The sequence below is a fragment of the Apteryx rowi genome, unplaced genomic scaffold (genome assembly GCF_003343035.1).
Source record: "Apteryx rowi isolate R43461 unplaced genomic scaffold, aptRow1 scaffold_591, whole genome shotgun sequence".
In the NCBI taxonomy this organism is placed as follows: Eukaryota; Metazoa; Chordata; class Aves; order Apterygiformes; family Apterygidae; genus Apteryx; species Apteryx rowi.
The window spans coordinates 27,239-53,286 of NW_020450862.1; the positions used below are offsets into that span (position 1 = coordinate 27,239).

Here is a 26,048-nt window from a genome sequence, read left to right on the forward strand (position 1 = left end):
ATCAGTGTAGATATTTCAAGGACAGGATTGTATTGATTTATATTCTCCTCTTGGTGTAAGAGTTTACATCTTTACTTACATATTTATAAAAAAGTTATGCAGGGCTGATGGAACGTAGAAAAGCTCAAATTATCTGAGTATAGTACTCATTTTGTTATATTGCCTCTCCCTGCTCCAAGCCTTGACCTTATTTTCTGTTTTCTTCTTATTCTTCATTTTATACTTGTGTTTCTTCCTGGTTTGGTTTGGTTTATTCCTCCTTCCTCTCGGTTTAYCCTGGACTTTCTCACTTTGGTGCTCTTTTCTGTAGGCCCTCCTAGATAGGTACATGGTGATGCAGCATCACAACGTGAGGCAGCCTGAGAGTGCATGTGTTCAAGGCCTGCTTGAGAAAAGCAGAATTGAGGTTGTAGGGGTGTGTGCCCTTAACTCTTCAGTTCAGTTCCCTGACACTTTGGTTTTACTGAATTCTTATTTTGGGATAGGAGGAAGCTACCACTACGCAGCCATCACTGTGTGTTAACAAAGGGTTTTTTATCATTGTATTTCAAAGCTCTTTCTGTTTAAGGAATTATTATTTTGAGGACTTAACTACAACTGGTTTAAGTGTTGTTATCATATATAATTGCAGTTGATACAGTTGTTGATTAAAACCAAAGAGGCGTGGTGATTCCAAAATGCATATTCCCCTTCGTTATTTGCCCTGCATTATTTGTTACAAAGGAATATAGATTATATTTATACTTTGACATGTTTAGAGAATGTTGCACATTGCTTACTAGGCTGATCTGCATTTTGTTTCAGAGTCTGACTGTTGATTGTGTAGTGGTTGCAATAATTTTAGGTTAGCAGTAGAAGACAGGTGCTTCTTTCTCTTTTTCCATCTTCTGTTTCACAGTATATAGATATCATCATTTCTAGTCTGTCTGCTTTTCTGTCTTATTTTAATAACTTCTAAAATATTAATAAATATTATAAAACAAAGTATAATTTGGTATCTTTTACTGGTGTGCGTGTGTGTACACATAGTTCAGCAAACAGCACACTAAATGATGGCTCAGTTTCATGATTATGTAGACCAAATGTTACGCATGACCCAGGTTCTGCACTTCCAGAGTGGCAGACCTTCCACCACTACTTCTTTGCTGCCAGCTGCAATCTTGTGCTAATCAGTTCTTTTTCCTTCTATATCAGACAGTTCTGCCTTCTGGCCATTTCCAAGGCTTTGTGTGCATTTCTTTTGTATTTCCTATGTTTCAGAGATTTACATTTGGATTAAAATCTGTTCTCTGACAGCATCTTGTAAAGGGGAGCAGGAAGGGAGCTTGCACTGCCCTTGTGAAAAGAGGTGTCCTGGCCCCCAAGCACATGCAGAGAATTCGCATGAGCATTTTTTTCTTCTGCTTTCTCCCATCTGACAACAGTCTAAATAGGGTACTTGTTGATCCTCATTCTCCTGTGAAGACTACAAACTCAAAAAATTGTAAAGGGTGGGTCCTCCAAGTTAAAAATAGGCATATTTCATTTCTATTTACTTATTTCTGTTCTCTGTTTAATACTGTGTTCAGTATTGTTCCCCTAAAGGCGCAATACTGTGTCATAGGCTCACTCTGAAGTAGCTGCTACCCGTTTGGAGTCCCATATGAATGGTGATGAAGCCARATAGGCTAAAGTATTGTAGTGCTGTTTGTACATGCACAGTATTACCCATTTGGATCCTGAGTCTTGCATCTGTGGAGGAATCCCTGTACTGTTCTGTATGTTATCTTTAATCTGGGGGGGAGGGCAGAAAACCTACATTTGGCTTACTGACTCACAGGAGGCATACCAGATTTCTGCAGAATGTAGATAAACCTGTATCTTCAACTGCTGGAAAAACTGCCTTTTAAATAATGGAGGTTTTCAACCTTCATTGTTTTGGAGTTGTGCTGTGTCTACAATTTACTTGTTATGGCTTTTGAAAACAAAGCATTTTTTTCTATTTCATTTTAAAATTGAAAACTACAAGGTTGTAATATATCCTCATTTAATAGGATTTCATTTGAAACTTCAGAAGGCCTTAGTGAAAGAAGGCTAAGTCTGACTGAAAGCATGAGGCATAGATGACAAATTCTGGTGTCACTGCAAATGTACCATCTTAAAATTATTATAAAGGTCCTTATTTTTTTTGGAGGAAAATGTAAAAGAAGCAAACAAAAATATTTGTGGCTTAAGTAGAAATGTTAAGTTTCTGAATATATCTTGTATCACTAGTAAGATAAGTATCAGTGAATGATGTGTGAACATTTGTCCTAGGTAAGCTTCTCATTCCATAATAAATGAATCTTCCAGTGTAGCTGATTTGAAATTTTACTTGGTTTTTGTTTCAAAAGGTGCAGAAGATGAAACAAGCTCAGTAATACAATGTCCTACACAGTATATTAATCAAGAACCTTATCTGCATCAAGATGATGACCAGCAACAAGGATGGGTTTCTTGGGCCTGGTCTTTTGTTCCTGCTATTGTGAGTTATGATGATGAAGAGAATGATTCCAGTGGAATCGATGATGATGGAACAGCATTACATCAGCAGAAATCTCAGTCCCTTAAGGATCCTATTATTTCCATTGGGTTTTATTGTATGAAGGCAACTGTGACTTTTAAGGTAAATACTTCTGTGCATTGTATAGGATTTAATTGGTTTGTTGACTGTAAAGATTATATGAATGCTTGTCTAGTGATTGATTCCAGACAGGGAGTATTATGCTGATGAATAATAAAAAATGTGAATGTTGAAAGTTCATTTCACGTCATAAAGTACTGTTAATTATAATGTGAAGTTGTTTTGCTATTTGAGGCAGAATTTATTGAGTGCAAACATTTTAACCTTAAATGGAAACCACTTAGTTTACTTAAATAAGAATATATTTTGAGGGGAAAGAAACTTAAAAAATAAGGCTTTCTGTGAATATTTATTGCAATATTCTATCCATCTAATGTTCATATAAATGTATTTCTCTGTAAAAGTGCTTTAGCTTGGTACAGCTGGTAGATGAATGTTGGAGGAATCTATTTATTTACCTCAATATGGGCAATGTGAATTTAACTTGATCACGTTGAAATTATATTTGATGGCTTAGAATTGTGTTAAAGAAAATAGATTCCACATATATATTGAGCTGTAAACTATGTATGTCTCGAGAGATTTGAATATTTTTCTCTAATCAAATCTCAAAACAGTTGCTGGGTTTTTCTTATTCCTTTTGTGAGTTTGCAGAAGAGAATACAGGAACTTGGATAAGACATTGAGTTGTACTGACAAATTAATAAAAATTAAGGTTCTGATTTGGCAAAGTACTTTTAAACACACGCCATACGTTATGCAGGCAATTTTATGTACATTACTATAATAGAAAGCTGCTCTGAGTTTTACAATTAAAAATATATTAAATGAAATAATTGAGGTTTTTTTTTCTCTCTCTCTCTCTCTTTTTTTCTTTTGTTGTTGTTGTTGTGGCTTTGAGTCTTGTGTATGACCTGTAATACCTTCATTGCCCTCTTATAATGCACATGAGCCTGATTGCACACAGAGTAGCATCGGCTGCTCCCTGGGCCTTTTCTGTCTCTTTGGCTTGTCACCTATGTAAAAGCTGATGTCTCGAGTGGCTAGATAGTTACTTTCTCTGAGCTATTTTTCCGTGGCAGCATAGCAGAGCATTTAGCCGCTCAGCAACTGGCAGAAAGGCCAACACAAATGACTTTGGGAGCCACAGGCGTTCTGTGGGAACTGGGGAATCTGTAGGGACAGCCTGGAACGGTAGTTTGCTGTCAAATCTGGTGGCAAAATGTGAAGACGTAAGGGTAAACAAATGTTCAGGCACATTCTTGTGTGCTGGGCTGCTTCAGCCTTCGTTTAAAAAAAAACAGGCTAAAAAGAAGTGATGCAAAAAACCCTCCCCTACTTGATTAACAAAAAAGCTAGTATTTCTATGATTTTAGCTGTGTTAATTCTTGGACAATTAAACATGATAAATATTTTATGTAATTTTAGCATACTTCAGGTTCTTTAATTATGTCTCTGGGATGTCACTTCATTTAAAAAATGCAACCATCTCAAAATTGTCATTTATTATGGTTCAACATCTTCTTTATTTTGTGCTTCATTGTACAATATTAGTTTTCTACATTGTTTCTTCATGTGAAAAATCTTATTAAGATAATAAGAACTACTTTTTTGAAAGGAATTTGCTCTATTGGACCTTCCTAATATTTCATTGGCAAGCTGGTGCTTTTCATATTAGGCAGTGATAAAAACTACTTAAAACATAGCATCTTACATTTAATAAATTTAGAATGTGAAGTGATGTATGAGACTAGTATGGTGACAGTTGAGAAAAACAGAATTCATTGTTCTGCTTGCATGCAAAGAATGTATGGAATTAATTTGTGGTTCGTATTTTGGTTAAAAAATAAGGTCAAGTTTCTGCATTAGCATTCTGAACAGTTGATATCATTCCAGCTTAAAAATCATGCCAAATTAAATGTAGCATTTTCTAATAATGCTGAAAATAATTCTTGTAATGTCTGAGTTCTTTTAATCAATTAATTGCTTTTCCTCTACAATAATTGCACACAGCTGTAGGGTGATCGGTGTCTTTTTTTTCTTTTTTTTAATCCAATTTTCTTGGATGTTTGGATTACAAAATTTTACTTTGAAACAACCACCATGTGTATCCATTCGTGGAAATAATAATGACAGCTTGTGGATTTTTTTATATAAAAATTAGAATTTGTATTATTTAAGCTACTCAGCATAAACAAAATTAAGTCATCTTTAATTCAAAACATGAACATTTCAGTATTTTGTACCTCGTTCTTCTTTTTTTAAGTCTGTTATATGCTTTTTAGCCACAGTGTATGTGTTTTACCACTTTAAATTTTTATATCAGAATCATACAAGAAATATGAATGCATGTTTCTCTCAATTGCCATGATAAAAAAGAAAACAAAGATAAGTGTGATTGCAATTTATAATGTATCCTTAATATTGTTTTGGTGTTTAAATATTTGCTGGGCAGGATAAATAATACTTTTATAGATTTTTACAGCAATTTATAAGCTCATTTGATACTCTGTTAATAATGCAGCTGCATATCTGTTGCATCTTTTCACATAGCTTCTCTTTAGATAAACTAAAAATACTGTAGTGGATTTAAAACTTTGTTATGGCATGCTTGAGATTAAATAGACATATTCATCTAGAAGCTGAATATGTAAAGTTCTAATATGGATAATGCTGTTTACAGCTGTTTTACTGCACCTGTTTCTTGTTAATAAATTTTGGCCCATAGTTTAATGTCTTCATCAGTTCTGTATATTAATGACATTACAGCTGTTTAATACTAATATTGACTTATATAAGGTATTTATCATATTGTTTCATAGCTCACTGAAATGCAAGCTGAAAGTAGTTATTATAGCCCTCAGAAAGTAAAATCCAAAGAAGTTATGTGCTGGGAACAAGAAGGAACCACTGTTGAGGTAATTATTCATTAAGAAGGATCTATCTATCTATCTATATTTCTTTAATTCATTGTAAATACTGTAGTAAATAGTTAAACAAATAGTTACTAAACCATAAAATATTTTGAAATGATTTCATTGTTGCTATATTTGATGTGTTTAGTGTAGTAATCACATAGATAGGAGACAGAGATTACTTCAGTGAAAGAACATTGTACCACTAAAAACTATTGCTAAATATCCTATTTGATTAATCTGTTATTAAAGTACTAAATATATAAAAGTAAACATGTAACAGTTTACTTTTTTCATCTTTTCTATTTCTACTGGAATAGAATTCTTCAACCTATCACTTTTCTTCCCCATTAGGTCCTTATGAAAGGTGAACTTTTCTTTGATTGCCAAATAGGTTTTGTTGGTTGTCAAGCTATGTGCCTTAAAGGAATTATGGGAATTAAGGACTTTGAAGAGAACATGAATAGGAGTGATGAAGTGAGTATACTGAAATAGCAGTTGAATTGTTGAATACAGCAATACTTATATGCTTTATTAAAATGTTTATTTACAAGAATTGGAAAAGCTGCTGTTACCAATTGTGATTTTTTTGGATATGTCACTATTATTATTAAAAGACTCAATGTCTTTTACTTACAGTTGGAAAGAAGATAAATATCTAGGAGTGAAAGGGTACGAAGCATAAGGCATTTTTTTCTTTGACACTCCCTGCCATTGTAATGTCTATTTGTATACACTGATCTTGTATAGAAAATTAAAACACAGTTTAAAAACTTTATAAACTATTTAAATCAACAGAAGACCAGAAGGAAAAAAGTGGGGACACCATACACTAAGAGTAATATAGGTGTAACTCAAATATTGAATGGCTTTTTTGCCTCATTTTTTCAGTAAGGTCAATGAGAACAGTATGAAGTGAAATGCAATAAGACAACATTAATTTCTATATTTTAAATAGAAACAAAACTTAAATTACTTAGTAAGACAAAATCAATTGTCCATATGAACTATCCTTAAAATACTTAAAGAATTGATTCATGAAATCCTAAATGCAATAGCAAGGATTTTAAATCGCAATATATTGATAGAATAGTGCCCTTTAGTATTGGAGAATAGCAGTTATTACGTGTGTTTAAATTAAAAACTAATAATGCAGACAACTGCAGACCTGTTAACTTGATATTAGTGCTCTGTGAAGTATTTTAAGGGGAAAAATTAAGAACATAGAAGAATATGTAAAGTGACTGCAGATTAATTAAAGTATCTCCTTTTCTGAAAAATAATCTTATACTATACTATGATAGATATGATGGGAAAAGCTTTTGTACCTCCCTTGTGAAAACATGGCTATGCATCCATCTCAAATGCATGAAGCATGGGAAGCAAACAGGAGGATTCGGACTTCTTTACAGAAATGTAGAGCTATGGCTACATTGCGATTACAAGGGCATGGGGGGATGCCTTATATGATTGGAGTGTTGCAAAGAATGGGTGTAGGCTTTTCCAGAAAGACAGGCTGGGGAGACAAGGATGAGTCAGCTATAGGAGATGCTTTACTGGACTTGTTACAGACAAGCAAGACCTGGTTGGGCAAGTGAGGGTGGATAGCAGCCTTGCATGCAGCAACCATGAAATTATGAAATTTAAATCTTGAGAGAAGTAAGCTAGGTGAGTAGGAGAATCACAACTGTGGCAGCAGATTTTGGCAGGATCCAGTGGAAGACTGCTCTAAAGGGCAAATGAACTTGGGAGAGCTGGTTGGACTTCAAGGACAGCCTCCTCAAAGCACAAGTGGTTCATTCTGGTGTGYGGAAAACAAGCAAGCCTGGCGGAAGATCAGCATGGATGAACAGGGAACTCGAGCACAAAAAGGAAGCATAAAGAAGATGGCAGTAGAGACAGACTACTTGAGAGGAATGTAGAAATTTGACCTGAGTGTGCATGGATGCAGTTAGGGAAAGCAAAGCTCAGCTGATACTAAGGAGGGATGCAAAGGGCAGCAATAAGGGTTTTGATAAGTATACAGTAGAAGGAAGTCTAAGGAAAATAGGGGTCCACTGCTTAGTGAGGCATGGTACCTAGTGACCAAGGATATGGTAAAAACTGAGTACCTGAGATACTCAGCGCCTTCTTTTATCTTTGTTTTCTCTAGTAATGTCTGCCCTCATGCCTCCCAGGTCCCTGAGTCTAATGACAGTGTCTGTGGAAGTGGAAAGATCAAGTTAGGGACCACTCAAGCCAGTTACACATACACAAGTCCATAGAATCAGATGGGATGGAGTTAAGTGTGCTGAGGAAGCTGGTTGAAAAAGTCATTGCAAGGCTACGGTCCATCATCTGTGAGAGGTCATGGCAAGCGGGAGAAGTTCCTGATGACTGGAAAGAGGCAAATGTTGTGCCTGTTTTCAAGAAGAAGGATTTAGGCAGCTAAAGGTTGGCCAGACTCATCTCAGTCCCTGGGAGAGTTATGGAATAAATGTTCCTGGAGGACATTTCCAAGCCCATGGAGGACAAGAAGGCTGGGAACTGCCAGCACGGATATGTCGAAGGCAAAGTGGACCTGGCTAACCTGATCACCTTCTGAAACAAGATGARTGGCTGTCTAGACAAAGGGAGAACAGATGATGTTGTATACATTGACTTTAACAAGGTCTTTTGATGTGGTTGCTCACAGCATTCTTACAGCCAAATTGGTGAGACTGAATAAGGTGGGTGGAAAAACGGCTGGACTGCTGCGTTCAAAAGGTTGTGATCAGTGGTACAAGGTCCAACTGGTGGCTGATATCTAGTGTTGTTCCTCAAGAGAGCAATACTGGGACTGATACCACTTATTTAACAGCCTGAATGATGGGACAGAGTGCACTCCCAGCAAGTTTGTGGATGATAACAAGCTGTGGAGAGTGTTTGATACACTGGAGAGCAGGACTGCACCCCAAAGAAATGGGTTGAAGGGAACCTCGTGAAGTTGGCCAGGCACTTAGCTGCCTATGGCAAGACTAAACCTGATATTCATAGTACCTTGACTTTATAGCAAGGCCTTTGATATCGTCTATCACACAGACCTTACACCTAAATTGGCAAGATACAGACTGGATGGTGTGTGATAATGTGGGTGGGAAAGTGGCTGCACAGCAGCCTCAAAAGGTTGTGATCAGAGGTACAAAGTCCAACCTGTGGCTGGTTACTAGTGGCATCTTTCAGGGCTCAGTAAATGTTTAGGACCAGTGGTGTTTAACATACATATTAAAGAGCTGGATGACAGAGTGCACATTGAACAAGTTTATGGTGATGCCAGCCTGGGGAGAGCAGGCAATACACTAGAGGACAGGGCTGCTGTTGCCAGAGACCTTGACAGGCTGGAGCACGGGGCTCACAGGAACTCCATGAAGTCCAGCAAAAGCAAATGCCAAGTCCTGCACCCAAGATGGAGCTACCCCATGCAACAGGACAGGCTGGGGGCCACACGGCCAGAAAGCAGCTCTGCAAAAAGGATCCAAGGCTCCCCATGGACAGCAAGTTGAACGCAAGCTAGCAGGGTGCCCTTGCAGCAAAGAAGGCCGCCTGTGTGCTGGGCTGTATTAGCAAGGGGGAGGCCAGCAGGTCGAGGGACATGATGCTTCCCCTCTCCTTGGCCCTTGGGAGACCTTGCGTGGAGTATTGTGTCCAGCCTGCTACTCCCCAGCACAAGACACACGGACATACCGGAGCGAGTCTGGTGGAAGACCACCAAGGTAGTTAGGGGGCGAGAGCACCCAATTGCTCCCACAGGAGAGGCTGAAGCCATGGGGGTTGTTCAGCCTGGAGAAGAGAAGGCCAAGGGGAGATCTTCCTGCTGCCTACCACTGCCTCCTGGGAGGGTATGGAGAAGATGGCGCCAGGCACTACTCAAAGGTGCACAGGGAGAGGACGAGAGGCAACGGACACCAACTGAAATGCAGGTGATTTCTAGTAGATGTACGGGAAGCCTTTTCACCCTGAGGGGTGATCAAGTATTGGGCGAGGCTGCCCAGAGTGAGCGGCTGTGGAATCTGCATCCTTGGAGATGCTCAGTACTTGACTGGACGCTGTCCTGAGCAACCTGCTTGAACTGGGCTCGCTTTGAGCAGGAGTTGGACTAGATGTTCTCCGGAGATCCCTTCCAACCCAAATTATTCTATGATTATATATACAACAGGTATCAATAGTGTAATTTTAAGGAAGGTAGGGAGTTGGCTGATGGGAAAAGTATTATAGGTATTTTAAAAAGAGGATGTTTATGGGATAGAGAAATTATATTAACAGTTTTTGCAGGGATAAGTCTTTTGAATGATCCTCTTTGCTCATTATAGGTGTTAGAGGAAGTTTATAGTTAAGAAATTGGAGAGCAGGAGGTACTTGAAATACCAAGGAGGACTGGATTATTTGATGCAAGAAGGGCAAGATGGTAATTGGGTGAAATTTAATAATACAAGTGCAAAATCATGCATTTAAAGAGCAAGAATAAGGATTAAATAAGAATCCTTTGAATTTTGCCTGAAGGATACCTTCGAGCTTCCACAGTGATTAAGGATGTTATGATTCATTAAAAATACATTGAGATATTTGCCAAGAAAGAAGGGCTATTTACGCATTATTAAAGATAATAGTCGTGCAAGATTAAATGGTTATTTGTTGAATATGCTTTGAGTTATATGCGTAAGTTATAAAAATGTTTCAAATCATGTGAGGAATGAAGTCTTCCAAATGGGCTTCAAATCTCAACTCCTTTAAGATGGAGCTTGGTAAGCTTGTTGGAGGTGAAGTCAGCTGAGGAAATGAGCTAGGAAATGCTTAGGTTTGATATCGTCTGTGTTATATATGGTGTGGTTGCAGCAAGGGAAATTCTGATTAGAAATCAGGAAAACATTTTTCACACCCAGGGTGGTGGAACACTAGGAACAGAAAAACTGCCCTTAGAGTCTGTGGAATTCCTGTTGTTGGAGATACTGAGAACCTCACTGGGCAAAGCCCTGAGCAACTTCCAAAATTGTGCTATGTTTCTATAGATGTGTGCATATATGTACAAGATTCTGAAAGGAGCCTTGAGCTGCTTTTCCAGATTTGTATTGTGCTGTTACTGTGCTTCAGACTTTTGGTGGTGATCAAGAAGGAATTATTACCCTTCTTTTCTTTCACGATTTGCTACAATGTATATCCTGGCTTTTGGGAGGCATTTTCCCCCTCTGTTTCTCTGGGAAGCTTTGGAAATTGGCCATGTTGGAGGGATGTAACTTAAGTGTGCTGGTGGTTGTAGTGGAACTAAATTCCCTCAGGCATGTTTTTACAGCTCCCCCCTGCTTTATTGGCAGTGCCAGATCAAGGGGTCCTCTGCCTCCCTCCCTCTCTGCCTCCCTCCCTCCCTCTCTCTCTCTCGTTCTCTCTCCCTCTCTCTTTCTCTCTCCCTCTCTCTCTCTCTTTCTCTCTCCCTCCCTCTCTCTCTCTCCCTCCCTCTCTCTCTTTCTGTTTCCCTCCCTCCCTCCCTCTCTCTTTCTCTCTCTCTCTTTCTCTCTCCCTCCCTCTCTCTCTTTCTCTCTCCCTCCCTCTCTCTCTCTTTCTGTCTCCCTCCCTTTCTCTCTCTTTCTGTCTCCCTCCCTCTCTCTCTCTCTCTGCCTCCACTTGCTATTCATTCCAAATCTCGTGGCCCTGTCAGTCAACCCCTGGCCCCTGTTACTCTTCAGCCTGTTGTGCGGTGTAATTAAGGAAGCAGGACAAGGAGGGCAGAAGACACATCATCGTAAAGCCATGTTGACAAGTAGCCAAACCACTGGGTGCCTGGTCAGAGTATCTTGCTTGAGGTTAACTGCTTGATTTTTGGATTGGGGTGGGTAGGTGAACAATCTTCCTGTAGGTCCATCGGTCAGGAACATTGTTTGTTTGTTTTTGTTTTTCTGCTATCCTCCAGGATGTGAATTTAAGAAAATCTGCTTTGGTAGGAACATGAGTGTTGTTGACACGGCCCCACTTGTTCTCCTTCTGTACTGTTACAGTTGTGGCTCCTGGCCTTTCATACAGGTTCCAGCTTTGTTAGTGGTTGAGAATAGATGGCTGAGAAAAGTTGATCTTGATATAAATTACCTTTCTGAAGAAATAACTCTTGGTAGAAAACTTTTGCTCATTTCAGAAAGTGGGGAAAATTAGGAATATGGAGGAAAAAAGCATGAAAACTGTAGATCTAGAAGGAAGAGTGACAAGGCAGCAAACAAGTCATACGTTGAAATAACTATTTGTTACGACTAGGATAGATAAAGCACTTGGAAGCCATTGGTCAGTCAGAGAAAAGAAGTATGTAGTGACAAGATAGTGCGTGGGTAAAAGGATGAAGCAAATTTCACAATAACAATGATTGGAAGCTATTTCCTGTTAACTTAAAACTAGTGGTGTTCTGTATCATGAGCTGTACAATAAAATTTGTTAGCCGAGGCTGGTTTTATTAACTTGAAAATGGGGAGGGAGTGAAGAGGAACTTCAGCTTTATTTAAATAAAATGATTTTAATTGTCTTATCTTGATCTTTTATCCACATTTATGATGAAACTTGTGATTGGGGTTGAGGTGCCCTTTTTCATATTCTCTGGAGGGAAGCTACTATGTCATTAGTGTGTTATGATAGAACTGAAACTGCTCTGTTAATGTGACTTTCTTTTTCCTTACCTTGTTATAATTAYTATTTTGTTTAATTTTTTCTGCCTTATGAAGGAGGCCTACTTCTTTAATTGTGGAGAAAATTTGAGTGCAAAAGGGATGACTTACCTTACCAATTCACTATTTGACTACAGAAGTCCAGAAAATAATAGTATTCGTGCAGAATTTATATTGGATGCAGCTCATCATAAGGTCAGAGAATTAAATTTTTCTTACAAAAAGATTCTAATGGATTCTAATGGCTTTGTTATAGTTTTTTTTTTAGATCTGCTGGCTCATTAAAGGGCTGATTTTCCTTGCTTTGCGATGCTAAACCAAATGTTGCTTTGTAGCTGGCTAAAAAGATGGTAAACCTGTTTGCGTTTAAAACAAAACAAAAATGAGCCCCAGAGAAACCTCAGAAAAAGACAATGAAACAACCACCCTCCTTTCCTTGAAAACTAAATTAATGCTTTGATTTCCAAAATCCCTACCTACAAAACACCTTCAAATAGAAACAGAGTTGTAACAGAATGCTAGCAAAGGTCAAGCTTATGAGCACATACTTCTTTAAACCCAGCTAGTAAGTAGACTTCAAACTGAGAAGTGCTCTCTTGGAAACTGGATCTGGGGAAATGTAAGTTTTATTGTCTTTGTACACTATATTTGTCTACTTAGGGGAAGTCTTGCTAATTCTGCCTTTGCTGAGGCTGACTATCTAGAATAATAAACACATTTTCAGTCACCAGTATTCTATCTTGTTGGCAATTCTGGAGCAAAACTTTATTGCCTGATTGCCTGCAATTATTGAAGACTGGGTGTGATGAGCAAGATGGTCCCTTGCAGGTGTATTCATAGGTACTGTTCTGTGGTCTGTGTTATTGTGCTTGTAAGTCATGTGCAGTTTTGAATAAATCTAATTTCTTTCAAATTTAAACTTCACTGTTTTCACATTTTTAGTAATACTGATGGAGAGGTATAAACTTGAAGATTCCATAATAAAGTGAAATTAGTTAGTGAAATCACAAACATTTATACATATTCAGACATTTCCAATTTTATGTTTTAGTTAAATTTTACTCTTTCCTTTACTTGTCTTCTATGATTTTATGACTTGGCTATTTTTTGGGGTGAGGGGAAGCAAACTTGCTGTGTAATAATGGAAATAATGGAGTATATTGGTTGATGGCATAAAGTTGTGTTAAGTTTCCTACTGTTCAAAGATAAAAACACAATTTTCTAAAAAAAAAAAAAAAGAGTGAGCTTCAGTTTTGAGTGTATTTAATTAGGCAGTTCTGTTGGATGCAAGAGGTCAAGTGAAGAATATTTACTCCATTAAAGGTACTAATTAACTAGATGTTATTGATGAATTGGTCAGAGTGTCCAGCAGAATTATGGATGTGCCTTTGTGTGGCCTCAAGTAGAAGTTACATTACCTATCGCAAAGGTGAATTCTTTGGGATAACCTCTGTCCTTTGTTTTGATAAGCCTTTCCATGTGTTGATGCACAAATCCAAACAAAAATATATCTCCCTCRTAAGAGCCTATCGGTTGGTAATCTCAAGATTCTTTCCTTATACAACGTTTTCTATGTTTGCTTTGCTTTGTTGGTAGGAGACGTACACAGAGATAGCTGGAATGCAGAGATTTGGGGCTTTCTACATGGATTACTTGTACACAATGGAAAGCACCAGTGGCAAAGGTACCTTTCTTCTTTGTTTACCCTGTTAAATAATAGAAACAAAGACTTTTCAGGCCCAGCTGGTCCTTGACCATCTGTCCTCTACCTTACCTTTGATTTGCCTTCAGGTTCATAGTTAAAATGGTTTCTTCTGCATTGATACATTTGAGGTTACTTGTTTTATTTGTTGTTGATTGTTGGTGTTCTGCCTTATTTTCTGCCTAAGTAATTGGGATAATATCTCTTATAATCAGTGGCTAAACTGAAAATCATCCTCCTGTAGCAGTGCAAATTTCATTAAGAATGACATCTTTTTATTTTAGTCGTTGTTGTTGTTGTTATTATTATTATTATTGACTTTGGAAAAAATTATTGAGTATGTTGATCTTCTATTTGATGTAGAAGATAAAAAAAAAAAAGGCAAGGATGAGAAGGCTATACCTTCAAAATTACTCAGCTGAGTGTGTATATATAGCCTTAACACATATGCTTTTGTGAAGGTGGCATTTATGGTGGCAGAAAAGATGGTAGGGAGAATTGAATTTGAATATACCTATCTCGAGGATTTTGAGAGCAAGTATTAGCCTAAACCATGTGCACATAGGCATATGCCAGATTCTAAGACATTTTTGAGATTCCCATCAATTCTTTTATAAATCTGTGAGATTACAGGGGATTTGATGCACTAAACATATGATTTGCTTCTGTGAGCATCACAGAAGCCAGGACAAAGGAGTTAATGCATGAACAAGTTGTGTGTGTGTGTGTGTGTGTGTGTGTGTATAATTTAATGATTTATTTGTATTTATACTGATATTCTTATAATCAATAGTACTGTGTTGTTTTTTTTTTCTGAGAGTTTGTCATCTACAGCTGCCGTTCTATAGCTTTTGTTGCCTAAGTAATGATTTTTTCCCCACTTGTGTATTTAGTATTGTGAACGCTATTGCTGCAGAGGTCTCTTGACAACTTTCAGCTATTTTGTGACCAAACATATTTATCTCTCCTTGCTATTTAGTCTGATTCATCTGTGTGGGGGGTTTTTTGCCTTTTTTATTTTTTTTCATTTTTATCCTTCTGTATAAGAGAAGTGTCAGTGTTTGTTTGTGGGGGTTTTTTTGCTCTTTTTTTTCTGAATATGTTAGACATTAAATATAAAAGGAGTAGGAAAGTAAAACTAATTTTGGTTAGAGGATGGTAAAGCTTATTAAATATATATATACATGCATGTATACATATATATACACACAAACAATATTTTTGTATATACTTATAAATATATTATTTTTATATATAAATATATAAAATAGTATGCACATGCACACGCTGCCATTGCATTGGATAGTTGGGTATAGTTGGATAGACCAGSTAATTTAACAGTTCTTTCCCAGTCCTGAGGCTTTCCTGTCTGTGTACCGTATCATGAGTTTGATCTGAAGCTAACTGAGAAATGGACCTTAAGTCAAGCTTTTACTACAGTTTATTTCTGTTCTTAATAAAGAAATAACTGTTCCTTTACACACACAACTTTTATGTAGAGAAGTAGAGGACATGGGATATGTTTTATCTCCTTTTTGATTTTTGTTATTGAAGTTTGAATATGCACAGGTTATTTGATTATGAGGAGAAACTGATCTTGTGGACTTCCTTGTCTTGTTTTTCTGAACATACAAGGCATTGAACAAGACTGCAATTAACCCTTTTCAGAAAGTGCACAAGCAAAAACACTCTTAGCTCACAGCTGGGCTGGTATTTTCATAGTACTTTTTCCCTCCTCAGCTTCTCTGCTATTTCTTTCAGTTTGTTTTCCCAGGTTCTTGCCTTTTATTTGCTGTATCGGTCGCTAGGAAAACACCTCAAAATGCTCAGCTTCCTATCAAGCCTTGCTGTGTGCTTCCATTTCAGTATTACTCCTCTAATTCCAGCTACCTGAATACGTAAAGGAATAAATCATCTAATTAATTTAAATTAAAGGTGGCTGTTGAGACTGAATGTCAGCTATATAATTAAGAAATATAACATAATCAAATGTATATAAATTGTTTAATTTAAAATCAAGACTTATTGTTTTCAAAACCTTGAAATATTTATAAATCTTGCTGCAGTTTAAATATGTGGTGTTATTATGAAAAGTATTTATGTAAAAAGTCAATATTTTACTAATTCTCATTTTGACATTATTAATTATATTTTTGGTTACAACCAGCACATACCGCCTTCCCCTAAAAACCCCAATACAACCTAAATTATAGGAGGCAGTTACTGTGATTGTAAGATTTTTATCTGTCAAAGCAATTTTGGTTTGTCACCTTCTTGGCCCCTTTAACCTTTCCTGGCGCATACAATTACTGATTAAACCAGAAGTGCCTCCTGGATAGTATTAACCTCAGAAGTTTCACCTGTCACTTAGGTAAGTGCACTAATCACTTTTAGTATTTTGAATAAAAACAAGATAGTGAGTCATGCACAGTAGTTTAATTTTGAAATTCTTCCTGTCCTTCCCTTCCCACTTTGTTTTTCTATTTTATGCCATCTGTTTGAATGCAAAACAGTAATATCTCTGAAACATTTTGTAACATATCAATTCCACTGATCCTGGAGGAGATTTATGAGACCTGCAGATTTAATACAGTGTGATTTTGAAGTTATGTATTTTGTTTGTGTTTATTATGCAGTACACTCATCTTAAAGTTTTTGTCAGTTAGAATTAGGCGTATGGTTTACTGAGGGCTGAAGACTGTGATCAGTAACCTGATTTTTCCTTTATGTATCTGCAAACAAAAAAGCAACCTGTGAACACTTACTTCTGCATAACCTATAGAATTCCTACTCACATTCTTTTTGCACTTAAATGTGCATAATTAAACATAATTTTTCCAGAAAGTGGATAAATTCTGTCACTTCAGTATATTAATCATATATATAAAGTGCACACAAGTGGGTTTGTTCTGTCCTTTTTGAAAATATAGGCCATTATTACTTTGAAGGCTTTTGGCTTTGATATTTTATATGTGAGGTTACTTTTTTTTATTTTTATGCTTCTTGACAGTGTTCATTTGAACTCCATACAGGATAGAATTGGAGGGAATGCTGACAAAAATATATGTTAAATGCATATTAAATAAAGCATACCTGACAGCAGGCTATATACTGCCTTTTTTAAAAAAGTCCTTTTCATGATTTATAAGAAGGTTCTAACTAACAGTTTCATGGTTTGTTTTTTGTTGCCTTTGAGGCATTTGCCTTCAAAAGTGAAGAATCTTGTGGAGAAGATTTGAATAGGGTTTATAAGGTTATCTTTTTGTCCCCTTTTTCTTTCAGAAATGGTAAACAGACCAGCAAGGGGAAGCAGAGGCTATAAATGCTCTCGCTATCAGCTTTTCTTAGGCTCTGAGGGACAAAGACAATTCTGCTGCTGAGTCTGGAGGCCTATAAGGACAGCTCTATTTCAAATTAGAATAAACCACGACCATTCCCCTCGCCAGCGCTTAGAAGGAAAAAACATTTTACAGAGTGATTCACAGAGGAGGGAAGAAAACATCCTTCTCCCCATTAAAAAAACTGTTTTGAATGAGTATAGTAAAGAGAGAGGGAAAAGGGAGTGTTCCCATGGATCATGAAAAAAGACTAGTTTCCTCTCAGGCAACCAGAAAGAAAACATGCATTTTTCCACTTGGTTTAGAGGTAAGATTTGCCTTGAAGCTGTGAAGCATGCCATGCCGGGCTGGCTTGACCACAAAACCTCAGCTACTCAGAATATGACAGACACTCCAGCTCTTTGAAAAAGTGCGTGGGTCAACTGCCTGCAGCCGCCCGGTTCCCACTGCTGATCTGTTCATGCCGTTTCCTTTAAATACATCGGTACAGACAGATTACATCCATGAGAACATAACTAGAATTTGGAGTTATCAGATTTTCCCTCATTTTGGGGCAATAGTTCTCTGCAAGTGTGCATTGTTTCTTACTGTAATAGAAAGTAAGGAGGCTGTTAGATTTATGCAGGGAAATTTGCATCCCGGGAGGTAGGTAGGAAGGGGAGGAACGGCATCCGCCTTGTGTTGTGAGAAGGTGTACAAATTCCACTTTGGCTAAGAAAGGGTTAATGGCTTGGCAATCACTTGAAAGCTATTAATGGTATGCAGGATGCAACAGGAAAAATCAGTCCACCATTAACATGGCCTTTAGCTTCTGCACCCTGACTTCATCATAAAAGTCCAAGGAGAATATATCAAGGAGACAACCCTGGAATTGAACAGTAGACACCAAGGTGAAACACTAAGTGTAATGACAGCATATTTCCTGTTTGTCACAGCTTTGACCAGGTGGATTATGGAGTACTGTACTATCTAAGGAGTGTGCTCTATCCAGATTCAGTGAATGACTAAATTATCATCATTCAATTTTGTCTCAGAATTCTCTTTTCTTTTTGTATGGTAAATGGTCTGAGAATCCATTCAGTCTTGATGCTTTTTTGTCAGACTGTTTTTTTTTAATGGTTAGCAAGACAATTAATGTACAGTGCTTGTATCAAAACTATGAAGACATTGTCAAAGTGATGAGTCATTAAAAAAAAATCAGACATCTGAGTGGAACTTTGCAAAGTAAATATTTTTTGCAAGTTGTATGTAACAAGAAAACCTGTTTCTGACATCTGTGTAATTTAACTGAAGAATTTTTCCATGAAGTCAATTTAGAGTAATGTAGTCATACTGTTCAATAGCTGACCAGTGGTCTATATACTGTGAATAAGTGATTTTAATCTACTTCATTGCCCAATATCTATTGTCACAAAAATGATCATTATACTTTAATTGGTACACTGGTTGGCCTTCTGAGCACAAAGGCTCGACTGGATGCAGAGACTTAACAGCCTTTTAATCCCTGAAGTCATATGTCTAAAAATGGTATGAAACATATTGGTTGAAGAAATCTGCATTCTCACTACCCATGCCCTACCTCATCAGTAAGTGGAATGGTTTACCTCCTTCAGTTGTCAGTCTGATTTATGACAATACGAGTGAATGCGATTCCCATTTCCGTTCTAGCGCCTTTACCAGCAGCTAGAATTTCAAGGGCCTGTATCTCTTTCAAATGAAGTTTCTTCACAGCAAACCTTTTCCTGCACCCTCAATCTGCAAGATTATTTGGTGGATATCTTTGCAATACAGTGCAGAAATTTTGAATAGCACAGTTGTCATTGGTACCTGGGATAAAGTTGCCCACGTAAGTTAGGAGATTGTTTAGACCTTCAGAGCATCGCAGGACTGAGAAATAGAAAGATAATGGAAGGACTTCTCAATGACTGATTAATTTGTATGGTGCTTGGTGGAAAGGCAGATTCTTACTGTTTGCTCTGCATTATACAGGAACAGTACTTGTTTAAACATCTGTTAAACCAGTTACGGATATTTATGTGTTCAATTTGTGTTTGTATAGCTTCTGTATATTTATGATAAGTCTAGGATTACAGGATTTGAAGCAAAAGTAGTTTGCAAAGGTTAAACTTTTATATCCAGTTGTTTGATATAACATGTTGTTATCTGTAAAACTTCTAGTTTCTGGGAATCAGCAAGACCCCTCTTCAGTAAAGAGTGAAGATTTTGGAAATGTGCAGGAGATGTCTACGAAAAACCTCATTGTTGGTCCCCTCAATCTTCGACTGGATAGCAGTGCAGTACACCGGATAATGAAAATGATAGTTTGTGCTCTGGAACACGAATATGAGCCATACAGGAGAACTAAGCCAGGTTTGCTACTACTGCATGTACACAAATATACAGAATTAAATCAGACCAAATTCAGTGCTCTTGAAGGAGTTAAACTCTAACTAGTCAAACTTTAAATATGTCTGGGGTTTTTATGAGTCCAAATAAAAAACATTAAAATGAAGATAAAACTTTGGGTTATCTCCATCAGTGCCAGTTCAGACGATTTGAAAGCCAGATTTTTCAATCTCAGGGCTCCTGTCGAGGGGAACATTTATTTTATTGACACTTCTAGCTTATCTTTGGTGCCTTAGAGAAGGAAGAATCCCTGCTGGTATGCATTGATTAGTTTGAAATAATAGTTATATGGGGGGAAGGGGGAATGATTGGAAACAAGCTATGGTAAAACTGTTAAGATCAGTTTCTTGCATAAAACTTAGAATGAGCTGTATATATTTCTCACTTCTAAAATGTGGATTTCAAAGTGAGGAAAATACTCCAGTTATGATTGCATTTAGCCTTAGGTAGAACCAGTGTGGAAGGAATAAAATTATTAAATATGGAGGGATAAAATAAATATGCTTTCCGTTTTTGCTAATCTCTAAAGCATTTATGAAACAGCCACTGTAGGAAATATTTTATATATATTAGTCATACTTATGCAATCTTGATTTGTTTTAGATGTTACAGATAGAAATAGAACTATGCCAAACTCAGAAGAAGTAGCATCATTGGAAGAATACATTCCCACTCGACTTACAACGTTCACTACTGTTAAGTGTACAATTACAATCCCTGTGGCAGAATTCAATTTACTGGACCACTTGTTGCCCATCATCATGGGTGAGAAGGTAGGTATATGCAGATATTTATTCAATTCTTTACATAAACATGTGCTATTTAATTTAAATAATTAAGGTTAAAATATATAAAGTTGTAATGTCAAACGTGCATTACCTTAACATAGGGCTCGCTGCATCTGTGCTTTTCATCCCTGACAGTCTTCATGTGAAATAATGGAAATTGAAACAATACCTGGGATGAAATAGTGTAATTTTCTTCCTGGGATGCTATTCCATGTGCCAACCACATTACTAACTTCAAAATGAATTTGCTGACTGTGAGCCTTCCTTTCAGATACCTAAGACCAGTGGTGTGTGCAGTGACTAGCCAGGCTTTTTAAAACTGAAGGTGTCACTTGCTGGTAAGAAAATAAAATTTGGAGGAAAAAAGAGTTTAAATAGTCAAGCAGACTAGGTAGCTGGGACTTGAAGTTTTTTTTATGGTAACCTTTGGATCAGAGGAGTACCTGTTGTCACTTTGCCATGCAGATCCTCCCAAACTTGGTCAAATCAGAAATCTTTGAATACACATGCTCAGTAGATACTTCTTAGATGCTAACAGCTAGTTATGTTTGTACTAGTTCCAGCCAGGACGCATAACTGAGCTGTAACTGAGCTTTTAACTGCTGTGTATTGTACAATGTTTTTATCTGGGTACTTAAACTGAATAGGGAATCAATTTTTCCTCTGATTTGTTAATGGTCTCTCTTCCTAACTATATGGTTCAAGACAGCGAGAAGATGAAGAGGACTTCTGATTTGGATGCAGAGGAGACGAGAGATGAATCTGTGGGACTGGAAAATTTTGGAAAGGAGTTTGGTAGAAAGAAAACATGCTTTTATAACACAGAAGATCACATAAATGTATTTAAAAAAAAAAACAACCCCCCCCCCCTCAAACCTCCCAAATGAAGACATGATTATGTTTTTGTAAAGTGACTAGCTCAGAAAGAAGAGCCAGAATTGAAATTTCCCAAAGAGCCTTAATTTGTTTGGTCTTTCACGTATGTTTAGTATAACTTCAGCTACAGGTTCCCATACTAATTTTATTCCTGCAGGACTCCTTCCTCAGTGCACAAAATAAATATACTGTAGGGATGAATTAATGTTTTGCTGTGAAGACTTACAGTAGGTTTACCTCCTGTTGCAGAAGCTGGAAGATGTTTTATGGATGAGGAAAGGAACTGGACGAAGAGGGGAAAAAACGGATTCTTGATTCAGAGTTCAATTCTAGTTATTTTTGTCTGATAACACTTCCAATGTGTTTTTCACAAGTGGCAACTAATTACATGTTCCTTGTATTTGAGGGCATGGGGTTTTTTGGGTGTGATCTATTCTGCAGAAGTGCTCAGTTCCTGTAGTTCCACCTAAAGCAATGGGAGCTCTGCTTTTATATGTGAAGTATTTTACTATGCTAAATGTTCAAAAATTGGCATTCAAACTGGCTTCCAGAATTAATGACTTTTTTTTTTGTATCAGACTTTCTTTTCAGTAGCTTCCCTTATCTGTAAAATGGAGGTGAAACTCTGTAGGTCTTGTGAAAATAAACTGATCAGTATTTGTGAAGCATTCATTTGGAAAAAAAGGTGAAAGCCACTTGAAAAGATTAATACTTTTGTTTTCAGAAGGATTTGAGCAGCCTTACATTATGGAAGGCACGACGACATAATAAAAGATCTTGAGAAAATACTAGATATCTACTGTTCAGGGGAATATTGCCTAACTTGGGCTGTATATTCTTATATGTTAATGTACTTTACTGCATGTTTATGTGATTTAAGATTGTATGTATATGTGCAGGAGGACAAATTAAAGTGTACAGAGTGTCTTAATCAATGGCCTTTCTTTTAGTGGGCTCATATAATCATTCTCGCTGCAGAATTGAAATACACATGGTAACATGCACATGTTAATGCTTCACTCAGATCACTAGTCTTTTGCCCTTTTGGCTGCAACTTGTATAAAATTTCAAGTGCATACCATTTATTCAGTGAACGTGCTTGAGGAATGTGTACCTCTTTTTCCTAAATTCAGACTTCCTGTCTTTTCACAGATAAACTCGCTGGCATCAGTGAACTGGTGACAGATCTGTTGTCTGTTGACCTATTAGGATACATACAGAAGCTTCTGTTATTAGAAAATGTGACATTACCAAATTTGTAATGGGAAGCATTACTCCCTCTCAGCTTGGAAGTGCTCAATAGATTGTACTTGAAATATCAGTGTGAATATCAAAGCTATTGTAGGCAATTTAAAAAGTTCGTAGATGTATTATTGTTGTTCTTTTTCTTTCTGCCCTGAGACTGTTGTTTTTACGTTTTTGGAACGAAATAAGCCTCATATGAAGACTATGGAGTGTGAAAAATTGCATCAATAATCCCCTTTCTCCCCAAACAGCCAAGTTCATAAAACATTTGAACTTTTAAATTGCAGGTTTTTGGTTCAGCATGCAGCATACTTGTGATCAGTCATTTAGCCATTTTGAACTCAAGGTGGTAAAATCGTGTTTTGCACCAGTGCAAGTGTTTGTTGTAGATCCCAGTAAGAAAGGCTCTCAGACTCCATAAGGTATTGATTAAAATGCATGCTACTGGAGATAACATGAGAAGGAAAAAGGGAACAGCATACATAATCTTACATCCCAGAATCTCTTCAGAGGCTGGAAACTCTGAGTTGTGCAACATTGGATGAACATCATCACAGATGGGATCTGTGCAGTGTGCTATGCCCTGACTAGAGACTTGTCCAATGCTGCACAACTAGAGGTTTCCAGCATCTGAAGGGATGTAAGATYATCTTTGCTATTCCCTTCTTCCTTCTCATGTTATCTCTAGTAAAAGTTATTTTAACCAATGCCTTACAGTGCCTGAGAACCTTTCTTACTGGAATCTATAACAAACACTTGCACTGGTGCATTACAAATCCTTGATGCAGACTACTGTGTATTCTGTATGAACATGTACATTAAAAAATAACTAGCAATGTTCAGAGCAGTGTTAGCTTGTCATCTGTTTTCCTATGTTAAAGTTGAGGTGATTGAATTTTACAGATGAATGTACCATAACGACTTTACTGTTTAGTTCAGCAACTTGTCAGGTTTAGTTGAGTCATGCCTTAAGCTAAATGTTGGCCCAAGGGGGCTCTTTTCAAATTTGTACACTGGGGCCAGATATCACAGTACTGTGACCATACTCTGCAGCATCATGAAAGCTGTTTCTCTGCACTGACGTAAAAGTTTCTTTATACTGGAATCTGTGTTTAACAAAATAATATAAACATGCAAGTCATGTTCTGTAGCAATAGTCAAGTATTTGAAATTACAGATAGAAGAGTTCTTTGCCTTTATAAGCTTAGGCTGAATTTCATCAAAATTCAGTTGAGTATGCAGGTGGAAGAGGTATATTCAGGTATGACCCATCTCTTGCCTCTCCCGGTCTGAGAATTCTCCGTTTGCTTTCCTTCTGCATTTCCCAGATCTTTGTCTCCTTTGCATATTCAAAAAGTGCTGCTTGTTGTTACTTTTTACTTGCTCTTGGTATCTTAAACTATGGGACTTCTCCACATTATGTCAGCTTTGAGAAGTATAGTTTTCAGTGAAGATAGTTTCAGTGTTGTAGAGGAAGGTGGGTTACATCCATTCCCTGTCCTTGCAGTCAGGGTAGAGACAATATCTGTAGTCTCTTTGAAAGCTGAAATCTGTGGTCTTTCTTTCCTTGGGCAGATGGCATCCATATAATAGGTAGACAGCCCTATATCTGTTGTGGGATTGAGGCAAACAAGTTAAATTCAAATTACCTTTTTAGTATTAATTTTTCACCTGAAGTTTCACTTTACGTTTCTTGAGTGAAGCCATGCATATTTAAAATACTAATAACTTTAACTTTTAGATTTAAAGTAGTACATACATCAAAAAAAATTTTTTTTTTGGTGTATGTTTAATAAAAGTTTTAAAATCATAGAATAATTTGGGTTGGAAGGATCTCTAGAATACATCTAGTCCAACCTCCTGCTCAAAGCGAGCCCAGTTCAAGCAGGTTGCTCAGGATAGCATCCAACCAAGTGCTGAGTATCTCCAAGGATGCGGATTCCACTGCTGCTCTGGAGAGCCTCTCCCAATACTTGAACAGGAAGATCTCCTCTTGGCCTTCTCTTCTCCAACCTGAACAACCCCCTTGGCCTCAGCCTCTCCTGCGGGAGTGATTGTGTGCTCTGTCCCTCTAACCACCTTGGTGGTCTTCCACCAGACTCGCTCCGGTATGTCCATGTCTTTATTGTACTGGACATGGTACTTCATTTTAATGAATACTACGAAAAATCTGGTTGAATGTATAAAACTGCAATATTTATTTTTTGTAAATGCATTTTCTTCTTTTAGCTGAGTTGTCTGGCATGATTACAAATATATAATGGTGTATGACAGTGTAAAAGTTATATCAGTGTGTGTGGCTCGTAGTGCTTTTACATGACAAAAATGTAAGTAAATATCTAATTAAATATTTTGACTTGCATATTCTAGATGAAAATTTTATAAAGAAGTTTTTTATTTCTAAAATTATGTACAGAATATACATACAGAAATTATTTTCAAAATATTTCAGGATTATTATTAGGAGTATATGGCCACAGTAACCTGTTAACAGATCATTACATGGAGCTTTGTTTTTGTGCGCATGTATATGTGGCAGATAATAGATCTGTAGTATAATAATTGTGTGTGTTTTTTTCCTCTTCCTTAGAATTCAAGTGGATTGTTAAATGCTATGAGCTTCCAGCCTCTGCGGCCTTTACCTTCCATCAGAATATTGGTGGATAAAATTAACCTGGAGCATTCTGTGCCAATGTACGCTGAGCAACTTGTACAGATGGTCAGCAGCCTTAGCCAACTGTCTGATAACCTGCTTCATTACTGTTATTCACACTGCTATCTAAAGGTAAAAAATCTTGAAACCTATTTCTCACTGCAGTATGTTGAGAAGTTCATATGAGCATAGACAATTCTAAATTTTTACAGTTAGGTTTTTTGCAAGCATTTTCAAGTTAGCTGAAAGGATATAGTTAAGTACATTTCATAGAATAAATATGATTTTTGGGTCAGTACTTCTTACTTGAGCTGTATGTTTTCCAACATGAGCAGAGAACTTCACATGAGGAAACAACATGGACTGAAACTCCAAAATCTTCATGGCAAGACTGAGTTGAAATAATTTAGAAGGAAATCTTTCCCATTTTTTTACAATAATTCTCATAGAATATATGGATTACAATGAATTATGCTTAGAAACTTGATAGGATTTTGTGAGGAAAAAACATTGATTTTAATAATATTGACAGAGCAAAACAATGACAGTGAAGTATGCAATCAAAGATTATTCTTACCAAACAATTTCAGATATTTTCATCTTAGGAGGAAAAACCTTTGAATGTTCTCAACTTAAAATCTATTAGGAAAGGAATTTCTATTACTAGATTGGAGGGAGTTTAAGATGCTACTGAAAAATCATTTTGAGACTGTTCAGTTGCCATCTGTTAAGATTTCAGTAGAATGATAAAGTAAACTTTTAAGAGGAGTTTTACCCAAGCCTTCCAACCTTTTAGGATGAGCTGTGTGCTTAGATGATTTGAAAGGCTTTTGGGTGCTACTAAAACATAAATATTTAATACCAGTT

The 26,048-nt window shown here is 37.0% G+C and overlaps 1 protein-coding gene across 26 annotated transcripts in view; it reads left to right on the forward strand.

The window, feature by feature from the left end:
• The window catches only part of VPS13B (vacuolar protein sorting 13 homolog B), a 438,137-nt gene that overhangs the window by 22,113 nt on the left and 389,976 nt on the right, over positions 1–26,048 (forward strand). For 22 of the 26 annotated variants that reach the window (XR_003256169.1, XM_026082771.1, XM_026082768.1 and 19 more), the window contains exons 6-13: positions 2,373–2,644; positions 5,425–5,520; positions 5,872–5,994; positions 12,231–12,368; positions 13,770–13,857; positions 19,392–19,583; positions 20,223–20,392; positions 25,119–25,313. Coding sequence is in view for 25 of the 26 variants with exons in the window: in XM_026082771.1 (XP_025938556.1) it covers positions 2,373–2,644; positions 5,425–5,520; positions 5,872–5,994; positions 12,231–12,368; positions 13,770–13,857; positions 19,392–19,583; positions 20,223–20,392; positions 25,119–25,313 (1,274 nt within the window). In the remaining variant the exon portion in view is untranslated. Of the gene's footprint in view, positions 1–2,372; positions 2,645–5,424; positions 5,521–5,871; positions 5,995–7,675; positions 9,456–12,230; positions 12,369–13,769; positions 13,858–17,268; positions 17,521–19,391; positions 19,584–20,222; positions 20,393–20,685; positions 20,746–23,270; positions 24,637–25,118; positions 25,314–26,048 lie in introns of those variants that run through there. The other 4 variants (XM_026082773.1, XM_026082774.1, XM_026082776.1 and 1 more) reach the window with 4 other exon arrangements.